Source organism: Panthera pardus, unplaced genomic scaffold (genome assembly GCF_024362965.1).
Source record: "Panthera pardus isolate Hobbes unplaced genomic scaffold, ASM2436296v1 HiC_scaffold_12, whole genome shotgun sequence".
In the NCBI taxonomy this organism is placed as follows: domain Eukaryota; kingdom Metazoa; phylum Chordata; class Mammalia; order Carnivora; family Felidae; genus Panthera; species Panthera pardus.
The window spans coordinates 27,035,499-27,056,503 of record NW_026526677.1 but is presented as its reverse complement, the minus strand read 5'-3'; the positions used below and the strand labels follow the sequence as shown (position 1 = coordinate 27,056,503).

Below are 21,005 nucleotides of genomic sequence, written 5' to 3'. Positions count from 1 at the left end.
TGCAGACGGATGCTCTAAGATTTCAGGTAACATACCCCAAACCACCTGTCTGGCAGGTGGTGGAATTTGGGTTTGCCCATTTAAGAAGTCATGGTCCTAATCACAGGGCTGTACTTCCTGCCCACACTGGCGAGGAGGGAGATTTGGGAGAAGGCGTCTGGTCAAGGCTGGAAAGGGGGAATGGGCTGGGGGCCCTCACTCGTGTGCATTCTTGCCCATGCTGGTCTCATCTGTCAAGTTTGCTGCTTCCCATATTCCCACATTTTAGGGGAAAAAACCAAGAATTCATGTTTGGTGGGTTAGAAAAATCTGTTTGCCTGACTTCTCTTTTCTGATTATCACAATAATGTTGACGAGGTAGGGTGCTTCTGTTCCCACTTTGCAAAGGGGACCCAGCAGCTCAAGATCACACAGCTGGTAGGTAAGCGTCAGAACAAAGACTGGATGCCAGGTCTTGGGACATTGAGCGTATAGAATTTTCAGATGGCCAGGAGCTTATTAACCCTCTAGCCCCGTGTTTCACAAACTTTAGTCATTTGCCTACCATCCCGATAATTTACTTAATCCGCTAAAAAAATCAACTCCTTTTTTGTTTACTTATAGGCTTGTTTATTTCCTTTTAAATAAGCTTATTTAAAAGGAAAACTTGGTATCGCCATGATAAATGGAAAGTCGGTATCCTTTTAACATGCATAAAAACAAAGACATTTAAATAAAAACTGTTGGCCCATGCAACACCTAAATCAGAGGTTAGCGAACTACAACTTCAAGGCCCATTCCAGGCCACCACCTATTTTTGAATGGTCCACAGCTAAAAATGATTTTACAGTTGTAAAGAGTTACATAGTAAATGGTTATATAAGTACCTACCTAATACAATTGATTTTGCCTTTTGGCCTGTATATCCTAAAATACTAACTACCTGGCCCTTTAAGTACAAGTTTTCCTACCTCTGATCAGATCTAGCTCTCGTATCGTAAGTGGTGTGAATGCCACATGTTCAAAAGTCCAGAATTAGTCCAATCTTTCCTTTTACCCCATCATTGTACAGCGGAGACAATTAGGGCCCAGGGACTTTGTGTATCTTGCTCAAGGTCAATGGGTGTCAACATTGTGTTGTAGAGAGTGCTTAAGGTTTCCGAATTTTGGCCCATCTGCTTTCTTTTCTAGAAACACTCACAGTCACATCTGCCTATAGACATACCCCTAACACACTTACCTATCAAATGGACCTCAGTACTAAGAAGGGCAGGGATTGTGTGATTCCAGAATCAAAGGCCGATTCTTTGGGGGTCCTTGAAGATCTACCATCATTATCGTCATCAAATGTGCACGAACATTTGGATATTAACAGAGGACAGAGAAATAGCCGAGTACAAATTCTCACGCTCTGGCACCCTTTATGGGCCATTATTAGAGAATCACCAGACCTCACTGGGAAGCCTCTTTTCTGATGCCCAGAAAGGGTTAATTTGCTTGGTGGGTTATCATGCTCATGGATCTCCCCCTGGAAGCCATAGCAAACAGAGGTCAAGGCTGCCTGAGTTTGGACTCTGATTTTCCCACGGATTGGCTGCTTTTATATCCTGAGCTGGGGGTAGGATGAAATGGGATGGGGGCGGGAGCTATGAGGGAGCTAAGGGCTGCTGGAGCCCAAAGCCCCTTCTGCATTCTGGACGCCACCTCAGAAAAGCTCCCCTAAGTGACGGCTGAAGGTAAAGTCTCAGAAAACCGAGGAAGAAGATGGTGGACCTTTGACATGACCTTCACGGGGAGGTTTGGAGAAAGGAGAGGTGTCCTTTATATGGAAGAAAATAGAAAACTGTCCCAGGTCTTCCCCATCAATTATAAATTTTCCAGATCAAAAACCACAACAGCAGGAGTGAGCACTTCTTCACTTACACCTCAAAAGTCATTTGGTAAATTGAATTTGATCATAAAAAATCAGGAATATTTTACATCAGTAGGATATTTACCCCCTTTGAGGGTTTCTTTTCCATTTAATACCAACCTACTTACTTGCCCTGAATTTCTCTACTGCTGTACGCAGCATCAGATCCGATTCCCTTTGGTAATCCCTTCTATGACAAATTATATCCATTAAGTTTTCTTAAAGGGCTCTCAGGTGTACCACGGGCTATTTTTTTTTTTCTGTAATTATTTCTTGCTTCTTGGAAAAATGTTTTTTTTAATGAAAGTGTCAAATTTAAAAAAAAATTTCTATTTTTTTGCTCTTACAGTAGGAGGGGGTATCATTCATTAACCCTGGTCTTTCCACAAAAGACTCTGGCCACTTAGTCAGCATACGCTAAGGCGTGAGAGTTCAGGAATAATGACTAGTTGGTACCCAGTGGCCTAGCTTCCTAGGCCCTCGAAAGTCCTTGCAATAATTGAACATTTTACCTCTTAAGATTTCTTTCACGTAGGTGGAACAGGGTGAGGGTAGGGGGGAAAAGAACCGCTATTTGAAGCCCCATTTCTCAACCAGTACATTGAGTTCCAGCAATAGGTAGGCCCAGGCTTGAAGTTTGACCGTGCGTTCCCAATGGGGGTGACCTTGACCCCCGAGGGGAAACACTGGTTCTTGGGGGTCAAAATAAATCTTAGACATTATTATGTCTCATGGTCCTCTGAAGGGCCACGGTACATAAATGATACACATAAACATAAACGGTATCTATGGGGGGGGGTGGTAATGCAGTAGTAATGACTATGAAAACATTATCTATAAAGCCTCCTTAGTGGGGACAACAATGAAAACATGGTTGAGAAGCCCTGGGTTAGACCTGGAGTCAGCCACAGGACAAGAGGGGAGATCCAAGGAGGGTCCTGGGCCTCCTGTTCTAGCCACACAGTTTTGTTTTTTGAGGTGCTGGCTGGTTTGTCATCATGGAGAGGACACGGGACTGGGGGCCATGATTTTGCCTCTTGTGTCTCCATTCTTCATTCACTAAATGAACCCACCAATGAGGGGGGCTCTGAGATGTGCCCTGGCCCCATGATTTTCTGCAGGCACCCACCTGAATGGACCTTCACATCCAGACATGTGCCCGCACACACGTACCCATACATGTTGGTGATACTGGATACCGTGGTCAAGCAAGCTCGCTAAGTTGGAGTAAAATCCAACCAATACAAATGGAGATTAAACTTTCAGCTCTGCCAAGTTCCCCCAGTTTCCTATTCTCCCTTCCCTCCTATGTCCGCTACTTTTAGCAGTGGGCTCTGGATATTCTTTGCCTGGGCTAGCCAGACCCCTTAAGCACTTTGGACCCTCACTCACTGCCCGTCAACACACCCACAGCTTTTGGAATCAGTTTCCCCCACGACTACCTTTGTAGCTGCCTAGCAAGTAGGAAAGGCTCAAGCACAGTCCACACAAGGGGAGGGAATCAGGTGGGTTCCCTTCCATGCACGAGAAAGGCTGGCCACAGGTACCTTTTGGAATGAGACAGTGATAGCAGGGAAGCTCAGATCCTTGATGCCTCTACTGGCTTTCTAACCCTTCTGAGAGCCGGCTCACTCACCAAATATGCACAGGGACGGTCCGCACAGTCAGAGGGACAGTCCTGTGGGCTTCCTGCCCCCACAGGAGTCAGAGGCAGCAATCACAGGTGTGGTGCCCATGCCCTGAGAAAACAGGCACCTCTGCTCAGCCTTCCAGAGAGAGAGGAAGGAGCAAACCACCCAGGCTTGGCCAGTTTGCCAGAGGAGGAAAATTCCTTCCTGACCCTGGCAGAGATCATCAACTTTACTCTGGGCATGTGACCAAAAATCCACCCAATTAAGCATCTACACATTGGCTGTTTATGCACCAAAACATCACCAGGCAGAACAAGACCATGAAGGTGGAAACCATGGAAAGGGTGGGGGGTGGGGGGCAAGAAGGGCCTTCCCTGATCCCACCACCTGGGCAGTCTCGTTGGGACGAAGATGTTTTTCCTCCTTCAAAGCCTCGGCGACACCTAAGTGTCCCCCAGGTCCTGAGCCCTGGGGGCAAGGCATGGTCAATTTCCCATGCTTTGGACCTTTCTAAGAAGGAACACATGGAGGAAAACTCAGTGGACTATTTTGACACTTGCTGTTAAATAATTGGGGTGCTTGAATAGTTAGTTGTTTTAGGAGAAAACAGAGCAACTGCGAGAACAGACTTGCTCTTGTCTTGACAAGTGACTCCTCATTTTCCTCTAGCTTGTTTAAGGAGCTTGCTAGTTTGTTCTTAGTTGTTTTCCCGAAGGTGTGGCAGAGACCCGCAAAAGGTAAGCCCCACGGTTTACTGTGGGTTCCAATCCAAAGCTCATCAGCTTTGGATTGAATCCTCTGGGGGTTAATTCTCTCTTTGCCACCCACAAGGACGAGGAACATAGGCCACATTTCTTACTACCCAGCCTGTCAAAATTCTTTATTTTTGTCTCATACAAGGTGCACTATAGAAAAACCCATGCCCTTCTCTGAACTCATCTTTAAAGTGCCTTACCTTTAAAATGGGATTTTAGGGTTGTCTGGGTGGCTCAATGGCTTAAGCGTCTGACTTTGGCTCAGGTCATGATCTCGGGATTCGTGAGTTTGAGTCCCTCGCTTGGGCTCTGTGCTGACAGCTCGGAGCCTGAAGCCTGCTTCAGATTCTGTGTCTCCCCCTCTCCCTGCTCCTCCCCCACTCATGTGCGTGCGCTCTCTCTCTCAAAAATAAATAAACATTAAAAAAATTTTTTCAATGGAATTTTAACACGCAATCCTCATTATGTCCCGAGAATTGAATAAAATCAGATAATATATGCAGGGGTCTGGCCATAATACACTTATTCCTGCGCCAGAGGGGGGAAAATCATCTGTCGCCAATATATCTAAAAGATTGCTATTATGGTGACTTCTGAGAAAAAAAGGCAACCGAGAGGTAGCTGTGAAAGTGCCTGCCTAGAAGACCTTGTGTTACGAAAAACATTCTTAGAGACAACATGAGGACAAAGAATTAAGCTTTCACTCAGGAGCAAACAACCCCTCTCTCTGGGCCTTTAGTCTAAAACACGAAGCTGTCTCCCTAAATCCCTTTATTTTTCTAGGCCTCAGTTTCCTCATCTGTAAAATGAAGAGGTTGTACTTTATGACCTCGGACATCCTTTCCGGTTTGTAAAATTCATAAGTTCGTCCAAACGCAGGGCCCCCGGCTTCAGGTGGAGAAGGGGGCATGTGCTACCAGTGGCTGCCAGCAGGGGGCAAATGCACACGAACCCCACACACAGGGCAGAGTCTTTGAAAAGGTCTGAGAATACAGTGGAAAAACCCTAAGCATTGCTTTTCTGGAAGCGGTCAATATACTGAGGTGGGAGGAGAGGGCAAAACGGGTTTCTTTTAAGCTATCATGTACAGACACATTCCTGAAAAATGCCCAAACCGTAATAAGGGAGCTCTCTTCTCTGTATCAAGGGGGAGCCACGAGCAGGCCAGTGGCGAAAGAAGTTTAGTAAGGGGGATGGTAGGCTCTCCTTGAAGCCGAATATTTTTCAGTGCGAAATCTAGCTTCCCTTCCTAAAGACAGCTTTAGGAAAGGGTAGAGAATTGAGTGCCTGTACATATTCTCTACCAGTTGCCCTTGGTTTGGTCAAGAGATCCGGAGCGCGTGGGGGTGCCTAGGAAGGGGGTGGTTACACAGCCTGAGGAGGCAAAACCGACCCTCTCGGGCAAGCATTTAAATCCCAGTCAAACGTTTCCCAGGAGGCATTGTGACTGATGGAACTGGCAAGGGGGGCTGGCAATGTGGAGCTGGAGACAAGATGAATGGTCCCGGGCCCCAGCCCGAGCCTCTAAGCCCTGACACCCCTTATAATTCTTCCAAAAGAGCAAAGAAAAGGTGCTTACGTGAGGACAGCGGTGACTAGGTCCAAAGAGGAGGCTTTCAAGGCAAGAGAAGGCAGGCGCTCCCAGCACCAGCATACAGTGGAAATAAAGGCACCTGTAGCCTTGTGATATAAGTAACACCTACAGACAGGTCCGTTTGGTTTTTCAGGTTTACGCACAGCCCCTTTGATGACGGTGACATACAGTGTGACACGGCTCCTTGGAGGGGGGGAATGGTTCTCACATGCAGAAAGTTTACCTTTATCCTGTTTTTGTGCCCAGCTCACTACCCGCCCCCACCCTCCCTCCCCCCCTTTCCAGGGGACTCAGTAAACAAGCTGAGAATTCTTGCCGCTGGGAGCTTTGCGGGGAACGTGCAGTGCATTTGCTGGGAATTCTCGTTCATGCAAGCTGGAGGGGAAACTCTGAAACTCAGCCCCGGTATCTGTCTCTGCCGCCTCCCTTCTGGGCTGGCGGAGTCCTGCACTTACGTATACCACGTCATTCTCCCTAACCCCCACGCGCCCCCTCCCCCCCCCCCCCCATGTGGCAAAGAGCAAGGGCAGGATGGGGCAGTGGTTAAGAACACAGGCTTTGCAGCTAGATGGTTTGGGATTCAAATTCTAGGTTCATCGTTTTCTAGCTGTGTCACCTTGAATAACTTAACTAGCTAGATAATAAGTGGCTCTAATGCAAACAACAATACCTACCCACTGGGCTGCTGGGGGTCACATGAGGCAATGCAGGGGAAGCACTGAGTAAGCCCCTTGTGACTTATTTTCCTTGACAAAGCACATCAATTAGAACCCCCCTTCTCTCCACCATTTCCTCCAACCTTATGCCTTGCAACACGATGAAGGCATTAGCCAGCTTGTAGACCGATGTGGGGACCTCCTTCTACCTTCTCTCTCAAAACCATCAGACACATGAACTTATTTAACTTCTACCATCTCCAAATGCAGTGAGCCATGTGGTGGCTTTCTCCCTTTCCCCTCCCCCCCTTATAGACAGAGGTTTAGTGGCCCAATCGGGTAGATGGAGAAAGAGGTTTAATGGCCCAGTCAGGTGTCGGCTGCTACCAGGCTGGGGGCCTGACTCGCCTGCCAGCTCCCTGGTGTTGCAGTGAGAACTACCCACTTTCTAGTACTTCCCCTCCAGAGCGGAAACTCGACCTAATTTAGGCTGTGAAATACAGTGTCCCCGGTGGCCTATGGGATGACATTTATAATGCTATGCCTTTTCTGCACTGTGCTTCTAGCTCTGTTGCATAGCCAAGCCACTGTGTCCAAACTGCAGACTCCAATCTTTGAAGTGAAAGCAGAGACTGGTTCGTTAGGTTTTCTTGGGAACTCTGGGCACGGGTACAAACACACAAATACACACACACATACAGTGTGGAGAAACAAAAGGCCGTTCATTGGAGGGCTCAGGATGTCATGGAAAAACTGTTGAAGGAAGATAAGGCCACCGACTTGCTGTGTAACCTCAGGCAAGTCGGGCAGCTTCTCTGGGCTTCATTTCCTCCCATGGTAAAAGGAGGAGTTTCGATGGGAATAGCGATGTTCAAATTCATTCAGACAATTCCCGGGAAACCCCAGGGGTTCCAGGGAGCCCCCAGAAGTGCTGCTGGGGATGGGGGGGATGGGAGCCCAGTGGGTCAGGGCTCTAGACCTCTCCTCCCTGATTCAGTAAGGGCACCTCAGCTTTTATATAAATCTCCAGGGTAAGATTTCATTTGAACAAAAGAATCTGCCCTTTAAAAGAGTTTGCAAAGAACTGGATTAGATGCTCTTTGAGAGTCCTCCAAGCTCTAACATTCTGTGGTTTGCCTCTTGCTCCTTGGCGTCTAGGGAACTGAGATGGTCCCACACTGTTGGGCGCTTCCCACCTTGTCGCTGGTTTCTGAAACGCTTCTCACGTTTGGACCTGCACACACGCACTCTTCTCAGTGGAGAGCTTTGCACGGAAAGCGTAGCATTACGCTGTTGTCTTTTGGAGGAATTGCATTTCTTTTTCCTGTGCTGTCTCAGCTCAACTGTTTCAGAGTGAAAAGTTCTCTGGCAGTGAATACGTGTGACAACAAACTCTGCTTGTCTCATGGTCCTGAGTGTACAATACGGCATCTCCGAGGGCCTATGCGTGAAATTACAGGCTTCTGGACCAGTGGATAAAAGGGGTGATTAAGATAAAAACCAAAATAAAAGAGGAATTTGACTCTAATTAAGTCTAACTATCACATTGAACCTAAATTTGGTTAGAGTGGAGATCTTAGATAACATCAAACCCTAAGTTTATAAAAACTGTGTTGTGAATGTCGGTCGAAGACAAGAGGCGGGGGTTGGGGATGGGGAAGAGGAGGGCAGAAGACAGTATGGAACATTTTAGAATTTCCAGCCTATCCTCCTGATGTCTCAACACCCAGTAACAACAGGTAACACTAATTAGGCTCATAAGAGCAACCTAGTGACCTAGACCAGATTATGGAAGGGGACTTCTTGTGTTTGAGTCCCTGCTTGGCCACTTGCTGGCTGGGTGAGCCTGGGAAGCTTCTTTAACATCCAGACCTCCCAGTTCCCTCATCTGGAAAATGGGAAAGACGAATGCGTCGCTCACAGGGTTGTGTGAATTGAACGAACTACGACCTGGGGAGTGGCTGGAGCCCTACGCAAGTGTGCACTTTATTATCTATGTGCTGTTAGATTTCTCAAAGCAATTAAACAAGGAGGGCACTAGACTCCAGTGGCTCTAATGGCTGGTAGCCCGTGTCAGCAAACCGAAACCTAAGCTAGACTCGATTGTGAATGCACTGGGATCTGAAAAAGTGAGCTTTAAAAACCATCAGTTGCAAACAGCCCAAGTAGCCTTTCCCAAATGAGGCAAGTGCTTAAGCTATAGCCTATCAAATAATTTCCTTACTTTGCTTCCACGTCTGCTCTATAAAAGGCCTTCCCCTAGCTCTTGTTGGTTGACTACTTTCAGTCTGGCGATGCCTGACTGGAGTTGATGTTTGCTCAAATAGACACTTGAAAATTTTGGGGCGCCTGGGTGGCTTCGTTGGTTAAGCGTCCGACTTCGGCTCAGGTCGTGATCTTGGGGTCCGTGAGTTCGAGCCCCGCGTCGGGCTCTGTACTGACCGCTCAGAGCCTGGAGCCTGTTTCAGATTCTGTGTCTCCCTCTCTTTCTGCCCCTCCCCTGTTCATGCTCTGTCTCTCTCTGTCTCAAAAATAAATAAACGTTAAAAAAAAATTTAAAAAAAAAGAAAATTTTACATATGCCTCAGCTTACCTTTTAATACATTCATTCCGTTAAAATTCTCACAACTCTTTGATGAGGGGGTTACTTATTATGTCCATTTTACAGATGAGGGAACTGAGGCACAGAGAGGTTAAGTAACTTGCCCATGGTCACACAGCTAATAAATGGGAGAACGAGTATTTTAGTCCAGGCTGCCTGCCTTCAGAACCTGTCCTCTTAACTACTGTGATCAGCCTCTGGGTGTCCCTGGGGCGGTTGTGTGGGGTCAGAGAGCAAAGAATCATATGCATAGAATATCTATCACGTGTCAGGCATTGTGCTAGAATGCTTACCTGTCTTACCATGGTTATTTTTCATAATAGCCCTGGGAATTAGCTATCACTACCTTCTTCTCAGGATGAAGAAACAGAGGTCCCAGGCTTGCTGGGTGTCATCCAGCTGGGAGGTGGCCAAGCCTGGGTTGAACTCGGGCCTGCCCAGGGTTAAAACTGTGCTGTAGACAGAGGAGCTCAGGTCGGCCTGAGCCTCTCTCCTTTTGCTCTGGCCTCAGCACTGCCTTCTGAGGGGACCCTGGCCTCTCTGTTGGTTCAAGATCCCTGGGTCTTATGGCCATTGCAGACATAGTCTGTGTCTCACTGTAGAGTGGAAATTCTGGTACCTCATGGACTTCCTGGTACTTAGTATGGCTCTTGGGACAGAGAAGGCACTGAATACATGCATGTGCCATGGAAGTAAATTCAAAGACAAGCCACTTGACGTAGGGCTGGAGGCTCCTACCCAATTCTTTCTACTAGATGTAATAGATTCCGTGCTCTTCCTTGAGCTTGCCCTCTTTAACCTGGGCCAGTGTTTCTGTAGTCATATCTTCTCTCCCTCTATCTGCTGCTCTCACCACCCACCCCAACGGGCAGCGTAAGCTGAAAGCATGGCAGCTAAGAAACGACCTTTAGGTAAATTCATGGATGATGCCGTTAGCAAGAGAGATTTGCAGGCTGACGGTGAAATGGATGAGTCTTGGATCAGGATTCCTGTCTCTATTCTCCCAGTACTATATTTAGAAAAGAGTCTTTTGGAGAAATTCTACTTTTTAATGCTCTGTTGGCTCAAACGTTTAAGAATGAAAAGTGTTCTGTCAGTGAGTGTGTATGACCATAAACTCCTGGCACCTGCCACCTGGAAGACATTAGATGAGGCACGAACTTTGCAGGGCCTCAGTTTCCTCATCTGGAAGTACTTACTATGATTTCTGGTGCAGAGTAAGTTCTCGCCAAGTGGTCTCTGGAGAGAAATGCAGATCGAGATTGCTGACCTTTGAGCATTACCATATCAAGTAGGATAATGTTGCCCTTTTGCAATGAATAATCATAATCGCTACCATTTATCAGGCCTTTTCTAGGTGCCAAGAACTGTCTAGGCATGCTGCATGTATTAAATCACTTATTTCTTACATCATTCCTCCAACACAGGCACCATTATTATTATCAAAAATTTTCTAATGAGGAAATACGCATAGAGTGTTCAAGTAACTTGCCCAACACCACACAGCCAGTAGAACACAAAACAGAATTTGAGCCTAGGCAGATGCTCCAGAGTCTACAAGCTTCACCATCATGCTATGGTTTGTTACCTCTGGAAGAGGCAGAATCTAAGTTGAAGAGATACCAGTTTTCTTAGGTATCCCAGGTTGCTGGCAGGATCCTTGAAAGTAAGGACAAGAGTTGTAAACCTAATGGCCCCTAAAACACCCAGCATGCACTTAAGCACAAGGAAGTGCTCAAGAAATTCTCGTTGATTGATTGTGTATTTGCCTTACTTCCTTTTGGGGTATCTGTCCCCAGTCCCCTATATCCAACTCACCCTTTAGCTCTTCGTGCTGTCCTGACCAGGAGCCCCAATTCAGTAGACAGCAACAGTGAGGTAGCTCCCCTGATAATCCCACCTTGGCCATGAGCCTCACAGAGGCAATGGGTCTTTGTGTGATTTCCAGCATTGAAGGCACAATGGAGGTTAAACAGAGGCAAAGTCCATGACTGGCAGACGCATAATGAAAATGAAGACAAGAATCCTGATTTTGTCATTATAAGGTTAAATATGATAATGTTTATGAAAGAGCTATCACAACTGCATGACTGTATTTCTCGTCTCACTTTTTTTTCTGTAAAGACACTAGTGATCAAACTAATCAAAGTTGCCATGCTTTGGGTCAGCCTGAATGAATCTAAAGCAATAATGGCTTTTTAAGACCTAGATCTGGGAGGCCCAGCCAAGGAGTGTCTTTCTTCTCAAAGGGAGGGTTCTTGAAGACAGAATTTTCTTCCATTGTTTTCCTACCAAACATCAGTCCCCTACAACATAGACATGAGGGCTTGATTTCTGAAAGAGTTGTTGGGGGTGACAATTTGAGGAATGGGTGACATTGACTCCTAGGGTCAGTCCATGCTGTTGGTTGGGGGGCAGCATGGCGCTCTGATGCCACCATTGAAATCTTGGGTGTCAAATGGACCGGTCCCTCCAGCAATGGCTAATTAGCTTGGTTAATCCAGGAACCCCACTAATGGAGGTGAGGCTTTCAGTAGAAAATAAAATCATTCCATCATTAAAGATTTACTCTTCCTACGGGTAGGCTGACACCAGATTTCCTGGGTAAACTTAACTATTTGAACCTCAGTTTCCTTGCCTATCAGTGGGAATGATCACACATGTAGTCCGATAATGTGTGTGACCAGACTGACTTCCACGCCTCCAGATTGAACTCACTTGTGCCAGTTGTCATCCAAAGGCATGTCTTTCGCCAGGACAGGGTGTGAGGATAGAGGATGGAGGGTGAGGAGGGTTGCTAGGGGAGCTTTGTGGTTGGATCCATGCTGACCTATCCTCATCAATCAACCAAATCTTATTTCTAAGATGCTATTGATTATAATATACATTATTGACTTAGATAATCATTGTGGGGAGAAAGCATTATGTTAAATGTGCAGATAGATTATAAAGCTTATCCTGATTTCAGAAATATTAAAATGTGAATGTGGTGTATAGTTATTAAATACACACACACACACACACACACACACACACACATGACCAGTATTGTCAGGAATATTAAAAAAAAAATAAGACCTAGTTGTGTCCCCAACAGAGAATTCATGAGGAAACTCTTAGAGGGAGTATATAATTCCAAGCCAAACTTTGAGTTAGGGGCTGTAGGTCTTCAGAGAGAGAGAGAGAGGGGTCAGTAAGGGCTGGAACAGTCAGAAAAAAAAAATTCCTGTGGGTTGTGGCATTTGAGCTGGGCCATGAAAATTGGAATGAGCAGCTAAAAATGGTTGCTTATTACGTGCCAAGCACAACAAGTGTAGGAGTAGGGGCTGTTATTATCCTCATTTTACAGAAGGGGAAACTGAGGCTCAAAGAGCTTCCGTCATTTGCCCAAGGTCACACAGCTACAAGTAGCAGAGCCAGGATTCAATCCTAGGATGGCCTGACCACTATGCTCTGTGATGTCTGGGATGAGCAGAAGGAGAGGTTCTTTCAAACAAGAGGACACCTGCACATGTGTAGGAGAGAATGAGTAGGGGATCCCCCAACACTGCTCATGGAGGGTTGGCCCTGGAGTTTTGGATCCTGGTTATGGATGGGGAGAGTCCCCGGCCAGTTGAATTTGAGGAGGCCTTGGATCTTGTCTGCTCTTCAGGGGAAAATTTGCACAGGTCAGCAACGAGCCCTGGTCAAAAACTTTGATTTTTCTCTTGTGTGCTGTCCACGGATTTTGCCAGCATCACGCTCTTATTTCTTAGGGAGGTTATTGCTGGGTTTTCTTCTTCCACCAATTGCGAACTAATACCGTTTCCAAATAGCTGCTTCCTTGCAATCTCTTACTACTTCCCACAGTTTAATTTGCCATTAAAAAGGACAAAGGTCCAACTTACACTGAAATTTCCTGAGTTTGGTTTTGTTCAGGAGCTCATGTGGAGAAAGAGTCTTGGTTGTAAACACAGAATGGCATAAGAATGTAGGCATTGTGCTTTTTTTTTACAAAAGTTCAGTCTATCACTGTTTTGACTTTTCCTGATTTCTCCCTTTATCACAGAGTTTGTCATCATATCCTAACTGAAATCCAGGGGTTCCTGGTACTTATAAATCTGAGGGGAGAGGCCTCAAATTTGGAAAGCTGACCGGCCTCACCAAAGGCTCACACCAACACTCACTCCTCTACTCCTTGAACTTGCAAACCCGGGGAGGTTCCCAGTGGGAACTTGTCATTCCCCAGGGCGCACGTCTGGGGTCGCTGAGCTATGGGAGTAGACAAGTGTCTTCTTTGGTTCTTGCCTGCATCTCTTTTCATGACATGATGTTTTAACTCCTTGTCGGTGTGTGAAGCCTGGTGGGCAGGATTTAGTTTCATTTTGAGTCAACAGCTGTCCCTTTGGTTCCAAAGAACCAGCGAGATATGGGACTTGGCTGAACATTGTCAGGTGATTCAACAGATAACCAGGGAGCAAAAGCCAGATGAAAAGGTAGCTAAGGAAAAACCAGTACTAGAAGGAGTGGGTGGATGTGGGTACCACTCTCAGTGCTGTCACTTGGTAGCCATTTACTTGTCTCCTTGAGCCACAATTTCCTCATCCAAAAGCCTGAGTAAATAAATGTTACTTCCTAGAATTTTGGTGAGGATTAAATGAGATAATGTAATCTAAGAAATACTTAGCTCAGTGCCTGGTGTATATTAAATACTTAATAAATGATGGCTGTACTACTACAAACTATAGTTATAATTTTTTATGTTTTTTAAGTTTATTTATTTTGAGAGAGAGAGAGGCAGGGAGGGGCAGAGAGAGAGAGAGAGAGAGAGAGAGGGAGAGAGAATCCCAAGCAGACTCTTCACTGTCAGTGCGGAGCCCAGTGCACGGTATGACCTGAACCAAAGTCAAGAGTCAGTTGCTTAACCAACTAAGCCGCCCAGGTGCCCCATTATTATTATTATTATTATTATTATTATTTTTATTACTGCTACTACTACTAAACTTATCCAAGCCTTAGTCTCCTATCAGTAAAATTAGAATAATATTATCTACTCACTAGACTAATTGAAATAATATAGGTGTATGCATCTGGCACATGGTAGATATTCATCCATCCATCCATCCATCCATCCATCCCTCCATCCATCCATCCTTCTGTCTGTTCATTTTCAGTCCCTTATGTGGTATCCATCAAAAGTTTATCAACCTTGGGAGTTAGGAGAAGGCCATTGTATTTGGCAATAGTCCTTAATTATCTGAAATACAGCGATACTTTTATAAGACATTTATTCCCCCACCCAAACTTGTTTTCCTCGGTTCCAATACGACCTTCTGCGAACAAAAGAAGCTCCAGGAATCCCCACAGCTCGCTGTACTGGGTGGCCAACAGATCTGCCACATGGTCATGGAACTGCCAGCTGGCCCACGTTACCTCTTTCTATGCGAGCCCTGTGCGTGTAGCACCTTCCTGCAGGGGAGAATGGATGCCACCTCCCCTTTGGGAGGGAAACAGTCACTGGGGCCTTTTAGCTTTCTGGTTGTATCCACCCCAGGCTAAGGCTACAGCTGTCACTTTGGGCGAGGTCTAGGTGGCACCTCTGCCTTAAGACAGAGGGCAGATTTTGCATGAGGCCTTCTGAAGGAGGAAATTACCAATTGGGGTCAAGCATTCCAGCCACAGCAAGCGGCAAGTTGTGCAATAGGCCAGCAGACATGGCCCCGGTCCTGGTATCTAATGCTGCAAGTAGACTGGGGGGAAGCGGGGAGATGGCCGGGCTGGCTCTGTGCCTGTTCTACTCTGGGCAATTGCTCACCCTCACAGAGGAGGGATCCTGGCCTGGGAGTGTTACCTGACACCCATCTGGCCACTTACTGTTTAACCAAGTTTAAACCAGAACGGAGACTTCGTGCAGGACAGCTTTAGTGTCTGGGCCCTAAGGAGTTCATTTCTCCTGCCCAGAGGTGGGTGGAGTTGACTTCAGCTCAGGCCAAACAATATTCAGGAGGAGTGCTGCTCTTTCGGGAATGCTTGCAACTGACAAACTGGTTTAAGGTGATGGACATTAAAGGCAAGCCAAGATAGGTCTGGAGAGGAGATCTGAAAATTGCTGACAATTAGTGGCTAAAGAGGGCACCTGCAGGTGGAATCTGCAGTTGAGAACTCTCTAGACTGCAGCCAAGTACAAACAGGGAAAAGTGTATTCTGCAGCGACAGAGTTCTGACAAATGCAAGTAGAGAAACAGGCACAATTTCAAGTTCGGCTATGTAAACCTGACCAAACACACACACACACACACACACACACACACACACACACACACAGGCCATTAGTGCTACCACATATACTCCCGTCTCTCCCTCATGCACAGAGCCCACATAAACCTAGTTACCACTCCCAGCCCCTCTCCCCGCCCATATCTACCATGCCCCCTAATATCCCATCCTCCCCATAGACCAACCACACACATCACAGATTCCCCCCCACCCCACGCCATGCACACATTATACACACAGCCATCAGATAAACACAGCCTCCTTAGGAAGCTGATTAATAAAACTATTTTATCTTTAATTACACTTGGCTGATAATAATGTCCTCAGAGCCTGCACGGTTAGATTGGCTCAGATTGTAACATCCAGATTAGGGTTGAACTCCCTTTGAACTCTGGCCACACTGCTGGTCTCTCCAGCTCAGAGGCTAGAAATGGCTTCAGCTGGATTCGCCCCATGGAACTAGGAGGGTAAGTAGAATTCCAGCTCTCCTTGGTTCTCTTTTCTTTCCGACGCTGTGCAGATGATATCTCTGAAAACACATGGCCAAGACTAGGAGGAAGGCCCAAATCAAGTTACTGCCTCCAGTTCACCACTGTGTAGACCCCTGGTGGGTCTACTTTCAAAGGAATGTCAGTCTCAGACTCCATGGAGGAAGTTGCCCTGAATGCTGTCTGGAAGACCTGACACTTGAAAATAAACAGTTTAATTCCTGGATCTTGGACTCCTGGGGACAGGCTCTGGTGAACCATAATTAACTCTTTAAAGTCTTCACTCTGTCCTGCAAATAGTAAAGTATCTGATTCTTTGTGATGTAACGCTGAATGGAGGCAGCGAGGAGGCCTTTTAGGCTAATTACATGTTGGAATGAGGTTAACAACATGCCAAAGATTCCTTGCACGGCTCCTCTGACATTGACAAGTCACTTGGTAACACGCTAGGGCTAAAGACAGCGATGGCTTTTAAAGAGGGCGGGGGCTGGAAACTGAGCTAGACAGGCCCCTGACGTCATTCCCCAATCTTGTGTTTCCCCTGGGATGACCTTCCCATCCCTCAATTTCCAGGAGAGAGGAGATCTGGATTTGAACCTGGCATTCAATGCCCTGGGCCTGGACACATGCAGTGACACCTGCAGGGGGCTCATCTCTCTCTTACGAATTTTACAGTAGCCGAATTCAGCCAAGGATGAAAGCCAAAGCCACTATCGAGGGGATGCTTTGGGCTGAGTAGGAGGTATGTCGGTACAGATAAGCAAGGTGTGCATCAAAATGAACAGGAAAATGCCCAGTACACAGGAACGAGTTCTGGTAGCAGCCAACTGAAAGAGCTTAACATCATTGTGATCCCATTCTGCAGGGGTGCACACTGGCGTGTCATAGTCACACGGGGACACCTGACCACTGCTCCTTTCCCATCCTTCTACTGGGGACCAGCCATTACTTTAGTCACCTGCAGGGCTGTCCCAAAGGACTCCAGCCTAGACTCAAGGATGTCACACGCTGCTTTGCCAACTCCCCAGCATTCCGTATCTGGATGAAATCGGCTAAAAATGAGCCTTCTGGGGGAGACCGAAGGGAAAACCTAGCTATAAAAGACCGTGGCGCTTCATAAGGAGGCTTGTCCTACCCCATAGGAGTGGTGACGGGGGCTGGCTCAGAGGTTAGAAGGTATGAATAGGAGCCTTGAAGTTTCCTTGGCACCTGAAAGCAGATACTCACTTTTCCTCCCTGGAAAAGGAGTCGCTCCCCTGTCTCCCCTGGTGGAAGGACTGGGGCAAGGTGAGTCCTGCCCGCTGGACGCCGGCCTTCCTGCTCCCACCGGGGCCCTTTCCTCTCCCTGCACACCCAGACACGTAGCACCCACCTTAGCTCACTTGTTCCGCCAGGCTGGGCTGGGCTCAGGTCCTCTGATGTTGTCATCACCCTGTCCAGAGAGGGCCCTGGTTGGGTGGGCCCCTCCTCCTCAGCGAGAGGGACACCACATGGCTGCCTCCAGGCGGAAGCCGCCTCCTCTGGGTGTCCCAGCCCCACGCAGCCTCCCAGGTGCAGCAGGGTCCCGGGAATGGCAGCCGCAGGTAGACTTCCCACCTCCGCGAAACCCAGGGGTTAGCAGAAGGGTAGGCGGGTTTTGACAGGAGCTACCAAAAGAAAGAGACAGGCACCTGAGGAGTGATGCCTGTTCGCTTGCTGAGCCTTGTGAAGCGTGGCTGCAGGGGGCTGCCCACGGCCGTGGTCTCCAGCGAAGGCGAGGTGTGGCGACCAGAGGAGCCAAGGAGAAATGTGTCAGACAGAGTTTGTCAGCACCTCAGCACCCTGCCAAATAGTAATTACTAGAGCCTCGTGCCACCCAGCAGAGGGAGGGCAATATTTTATCCCCATTTTATAGAAGGGTAAGTGGAGGCCCAGGGAGGTCAGGCAACCACTTCAGCCAGTCAGTCAGAGGCTAAACTTGGCCCTGAGGGGGGCTGACTCAGAGGTTACCAGGGGAGCTTGGGTGAAGCCAGGCCTGTTGGGGGGAGGGGGGGGGGGGAGGACAGCCAAAGGCAGGGCTGCCTCATGGCAGCTATGGGCCTCCCCAGTTTTGCAGCCTTCTGTTCTCTTAGAGGTTCCCTTATCTCCAGGTCTGCTTCCTCTATAGCTCTTATCTGACCCTGCTTTACATACTGGCCCATTTGGCATTTCTCTGGAACATGGTTCCCCTTTCCAGGGAAATGTTAGTCTCCTGAAATACTGTGTGAAGAAAAATGTCCCCAGCCAACTAAGTTAGGACGGGCATGTCAGCCTATTAAAGCTCTGAGAGGTCTTTCAGAAAAGAAACCTGTTTAATTTTTCTTAACCCAGCGTTTCCCAAACTTCTTCGAGCACCTTTTTCTAGTAACACCCATTAGCACCGTGCCCCCCCCCCCCAGCTAGTGTCCCACCAGACACACATTGGGAAATCCTAATGGAGACGGTCACCTCCCCAAGAGAAGGGACTGTGCCTTTCCCCAGGGTGTTCCCTGCCCCACCCCCTCATGGCAGGCTCAGTAAATTGGGCAGAACTGAGTAGCACTGTCATTTCCCTACCTACTTCCTCAGACACGGAAGCCTGAAGTCCTCTTCAACATTCATTCCTCAGAGCCCCTGAATAAAGCCAGCCACCATGTCATGTGGATTCTACCCCCTCCCCACCCCCCTTGCCACCCACATGATATTTCTTTCACATGTATCTGTCTTACAGTCAGTGTCAGGTGACCTACCACCTCCACAGAGAGGCTTTTCCTGACCCTTTCTAAACCATAGCACCTCCTGTCAGGTTGGCCATGTTGCTAAACCCCAGGGGGTGCCATTGCCCGGAGACCACAACACCAACGGTGCCTGATGGGAGTTATGAAGCAGGGCGTCCCTCTGATTCTCCTTGCCTTATTCACATTAGTTTTCCTTACGGTACCTTATCTACTTAACATGTATTTACTTACATATTGATTTACTTACCGATCATCCTCAGGAAATCACCTAATTGCTGGTTGCTTCTTGCCCTCGGGGACTCGGCCAGGCATTGTCTGGTGTCCTTGTATCCTTCCTGGGTCCACATCAAGATGGCAAACTCGTGCATCCAGTAAGGGAGAACAGGTGGAGGTCCAGCCTGAGCTCTGCTTTCTCAGCCGAGTGTCCTGCAAAGGGGCTGCATCGTCCCCTACACGTGCCTATATTCATTTGTACAGAGGGATATCTATTTGTCCACTGTGTACCTGCGGGCTATGTCCACGCAGCAGGGGACCCTTTGTCTAATTTACACAAAGGTGCCATGTAGGGTAGCCTCCCGGTCTATTCTACAGAATGTAAAAGCCCCACGAATTGGGTGATCATTTAGTTTTTTTATTATCCAAAAAAGGGCAAATGTGAAGATAAATAAGGCACCATTTAATAATTATGTGGGGACAACGGACAAAAACTGGGACTGTCCTGGGCAAATCAGAACAGATGGTCACCCTGTCCATGTGGAGCAGGCTTGTTTATTGCTTTATCTCCATTGTCTAGCCCAGTATGTGGCACAGCGTATTTGTGGAATAGTGATTGAGAGAATGACTCCTGCTCTTGTCCCCAAACTGCCTGCTTCAAGTCCCTCCCCTCTTCTCATCCATCCTACGCAATTAATTCTCCTAAAATTCCACTGCATATGCATAAGCCTCCCACATGCATCTTTAAAGCTCCTGAAGCTCCATTCAAAGTGTCTTCAAGGAAATACCAAATCCTGGCACCTGGCTGGCTCAGTTGGTAGAGAATGAGACTCTTGATCTCTGGGTGATGAGTTCGAGCCCCATGCTGGGTGTAGAGCTTACTTAAAAAATATAAGAAACACTAAATCCAGTGTGATGTGTTAAAAAAAAAAAAAACAACAAGGGTGCTATGGATTCATATGTGGGAACACTTATATACCCTCAATGATATGGTAGAGGTGAAAGGAAGAATTATAGGAAGGAAACTTGCTGAACTTTGTTTAGTTCAGTGATCGAAAAATGCATATGAACCTGGAATTTCTGTGTTTTTTATTAAAAATTTTTTTAAATGTTTATTTTTACTTTTGAGAGTGAGAGACAGGGCATGAGTGGGGCAGTGGCAGAGAGAGAGGGAGACACAGAATCTGAAGCAGGCCTCAGGCTCCAAGCTGTCAGCACAGAGCCCCAAGCGGGGCTTGAACTCATAAACCGTGAGATCACGATGGAGCGGAAGTATGACGCTTTACGAACTGAGCCACCCAGGCACTGCTGGAATTTCTGTTTTTGACTTACTGCATCCAGTGGAGTTGGATAGGAAACTTGGAATATTCAATAGGCCAAAATCCTTAATTTGATATTGAAAGGCAGTCACAACTGAGCCCACGTATTTTTCATACTGAACTCCTGCAAGTTCTCCTATAGGAAACCTTGGTCCATTCATTCATTTAATAAATGGGGTTTTTTTTTTTGGTTTTATTTTGTTTTTTTTTTGTTTGTTTGTTTTTTGAGAGAGGGGGGGCAGGGAGGGACAGAGAGAGAGAGAGAGAGAATCCCAAGCAGGTTCCACATGGTCAGCGCAGAGACAAATGTGGGATTTGAACTCATGAACTGTGAGATCGTGACTTGAACCAAAATAAAGAGTTGGACGTTTGATCAGCTGAGCCACCCAAACGCCCCTAATAAATGTTTCCTGAGCACCTACAATGTGCCAGGCCCCGTTCCAGTGGCTGGGAACACAGAAGTGGACAACGCAAATGAGATCCCCATCCTAGAGCTCACGGTCTAGATGACTAGGAAGGAAAACGTATCCCTGCTTTAGCTGGTCAAGGAAGGCCTCTTGGAGGAAGTAACAGTGGAACTGAATGTCACCGGAACGGCTTTAGCGTTAGGTGAATTGGTTTGTTCCCGGTTCCCTGAAGACCTCATATACGTGCTGTCCATCTCTGAGCATGAGATCCCACTCTCCTTTAAATTTGGGCTTTTCTCCCTTTTATCCTTCACTTCTCTAAGTCTTGTTTTTCCTTCAGTGTCTCCCTGCAGTCAGGAGTCTACATTCTTGGAGACCTCTAAACTCCCCCAACACGCTGATGCATCACACGTTTGGCCCTCGGCACAAGGCTACCTGGTATTACCTTGTATCTCCTTT

At 47.2% G+C, this 21,005-nt stretch overlaps 1 protein-coding gene across 3 annotated transcripts in view; it reads right to left on the bottom strand.

Moving 5' to 3' along the window:
* The window catches only part of ELF5 (E74 like ETS transcription factor 5), a 43,339-nt gene extending 25,663 nt beyond the window's left edge, over window positions 1-17,676 (bottom strand). Inside the window, exon 1 of one of the 3 annotated variants that reach the window (XM_019470072.2) lies at window positions 17,245-17,676. In XM_019470072.2, coding sequence (XP_019325617.1) covers window positions 17,245-17,300 — 56 coding nt within the window. In that variant the 5' untranslated portion in view covers window positions 17,301-17,676. Of the gene's footprint in view, window positions 1-3,527; window positions 3,680-5,856; window positions 5,977-17,244 lie in introns of those variants that run through there. The other 2 variants (XM_019470073.2, XM_019470074.2) reach the window with 2 other exon arrangements.
* Window positions 17,677-21,005: the final 3,329 nt, after the last annotated feature.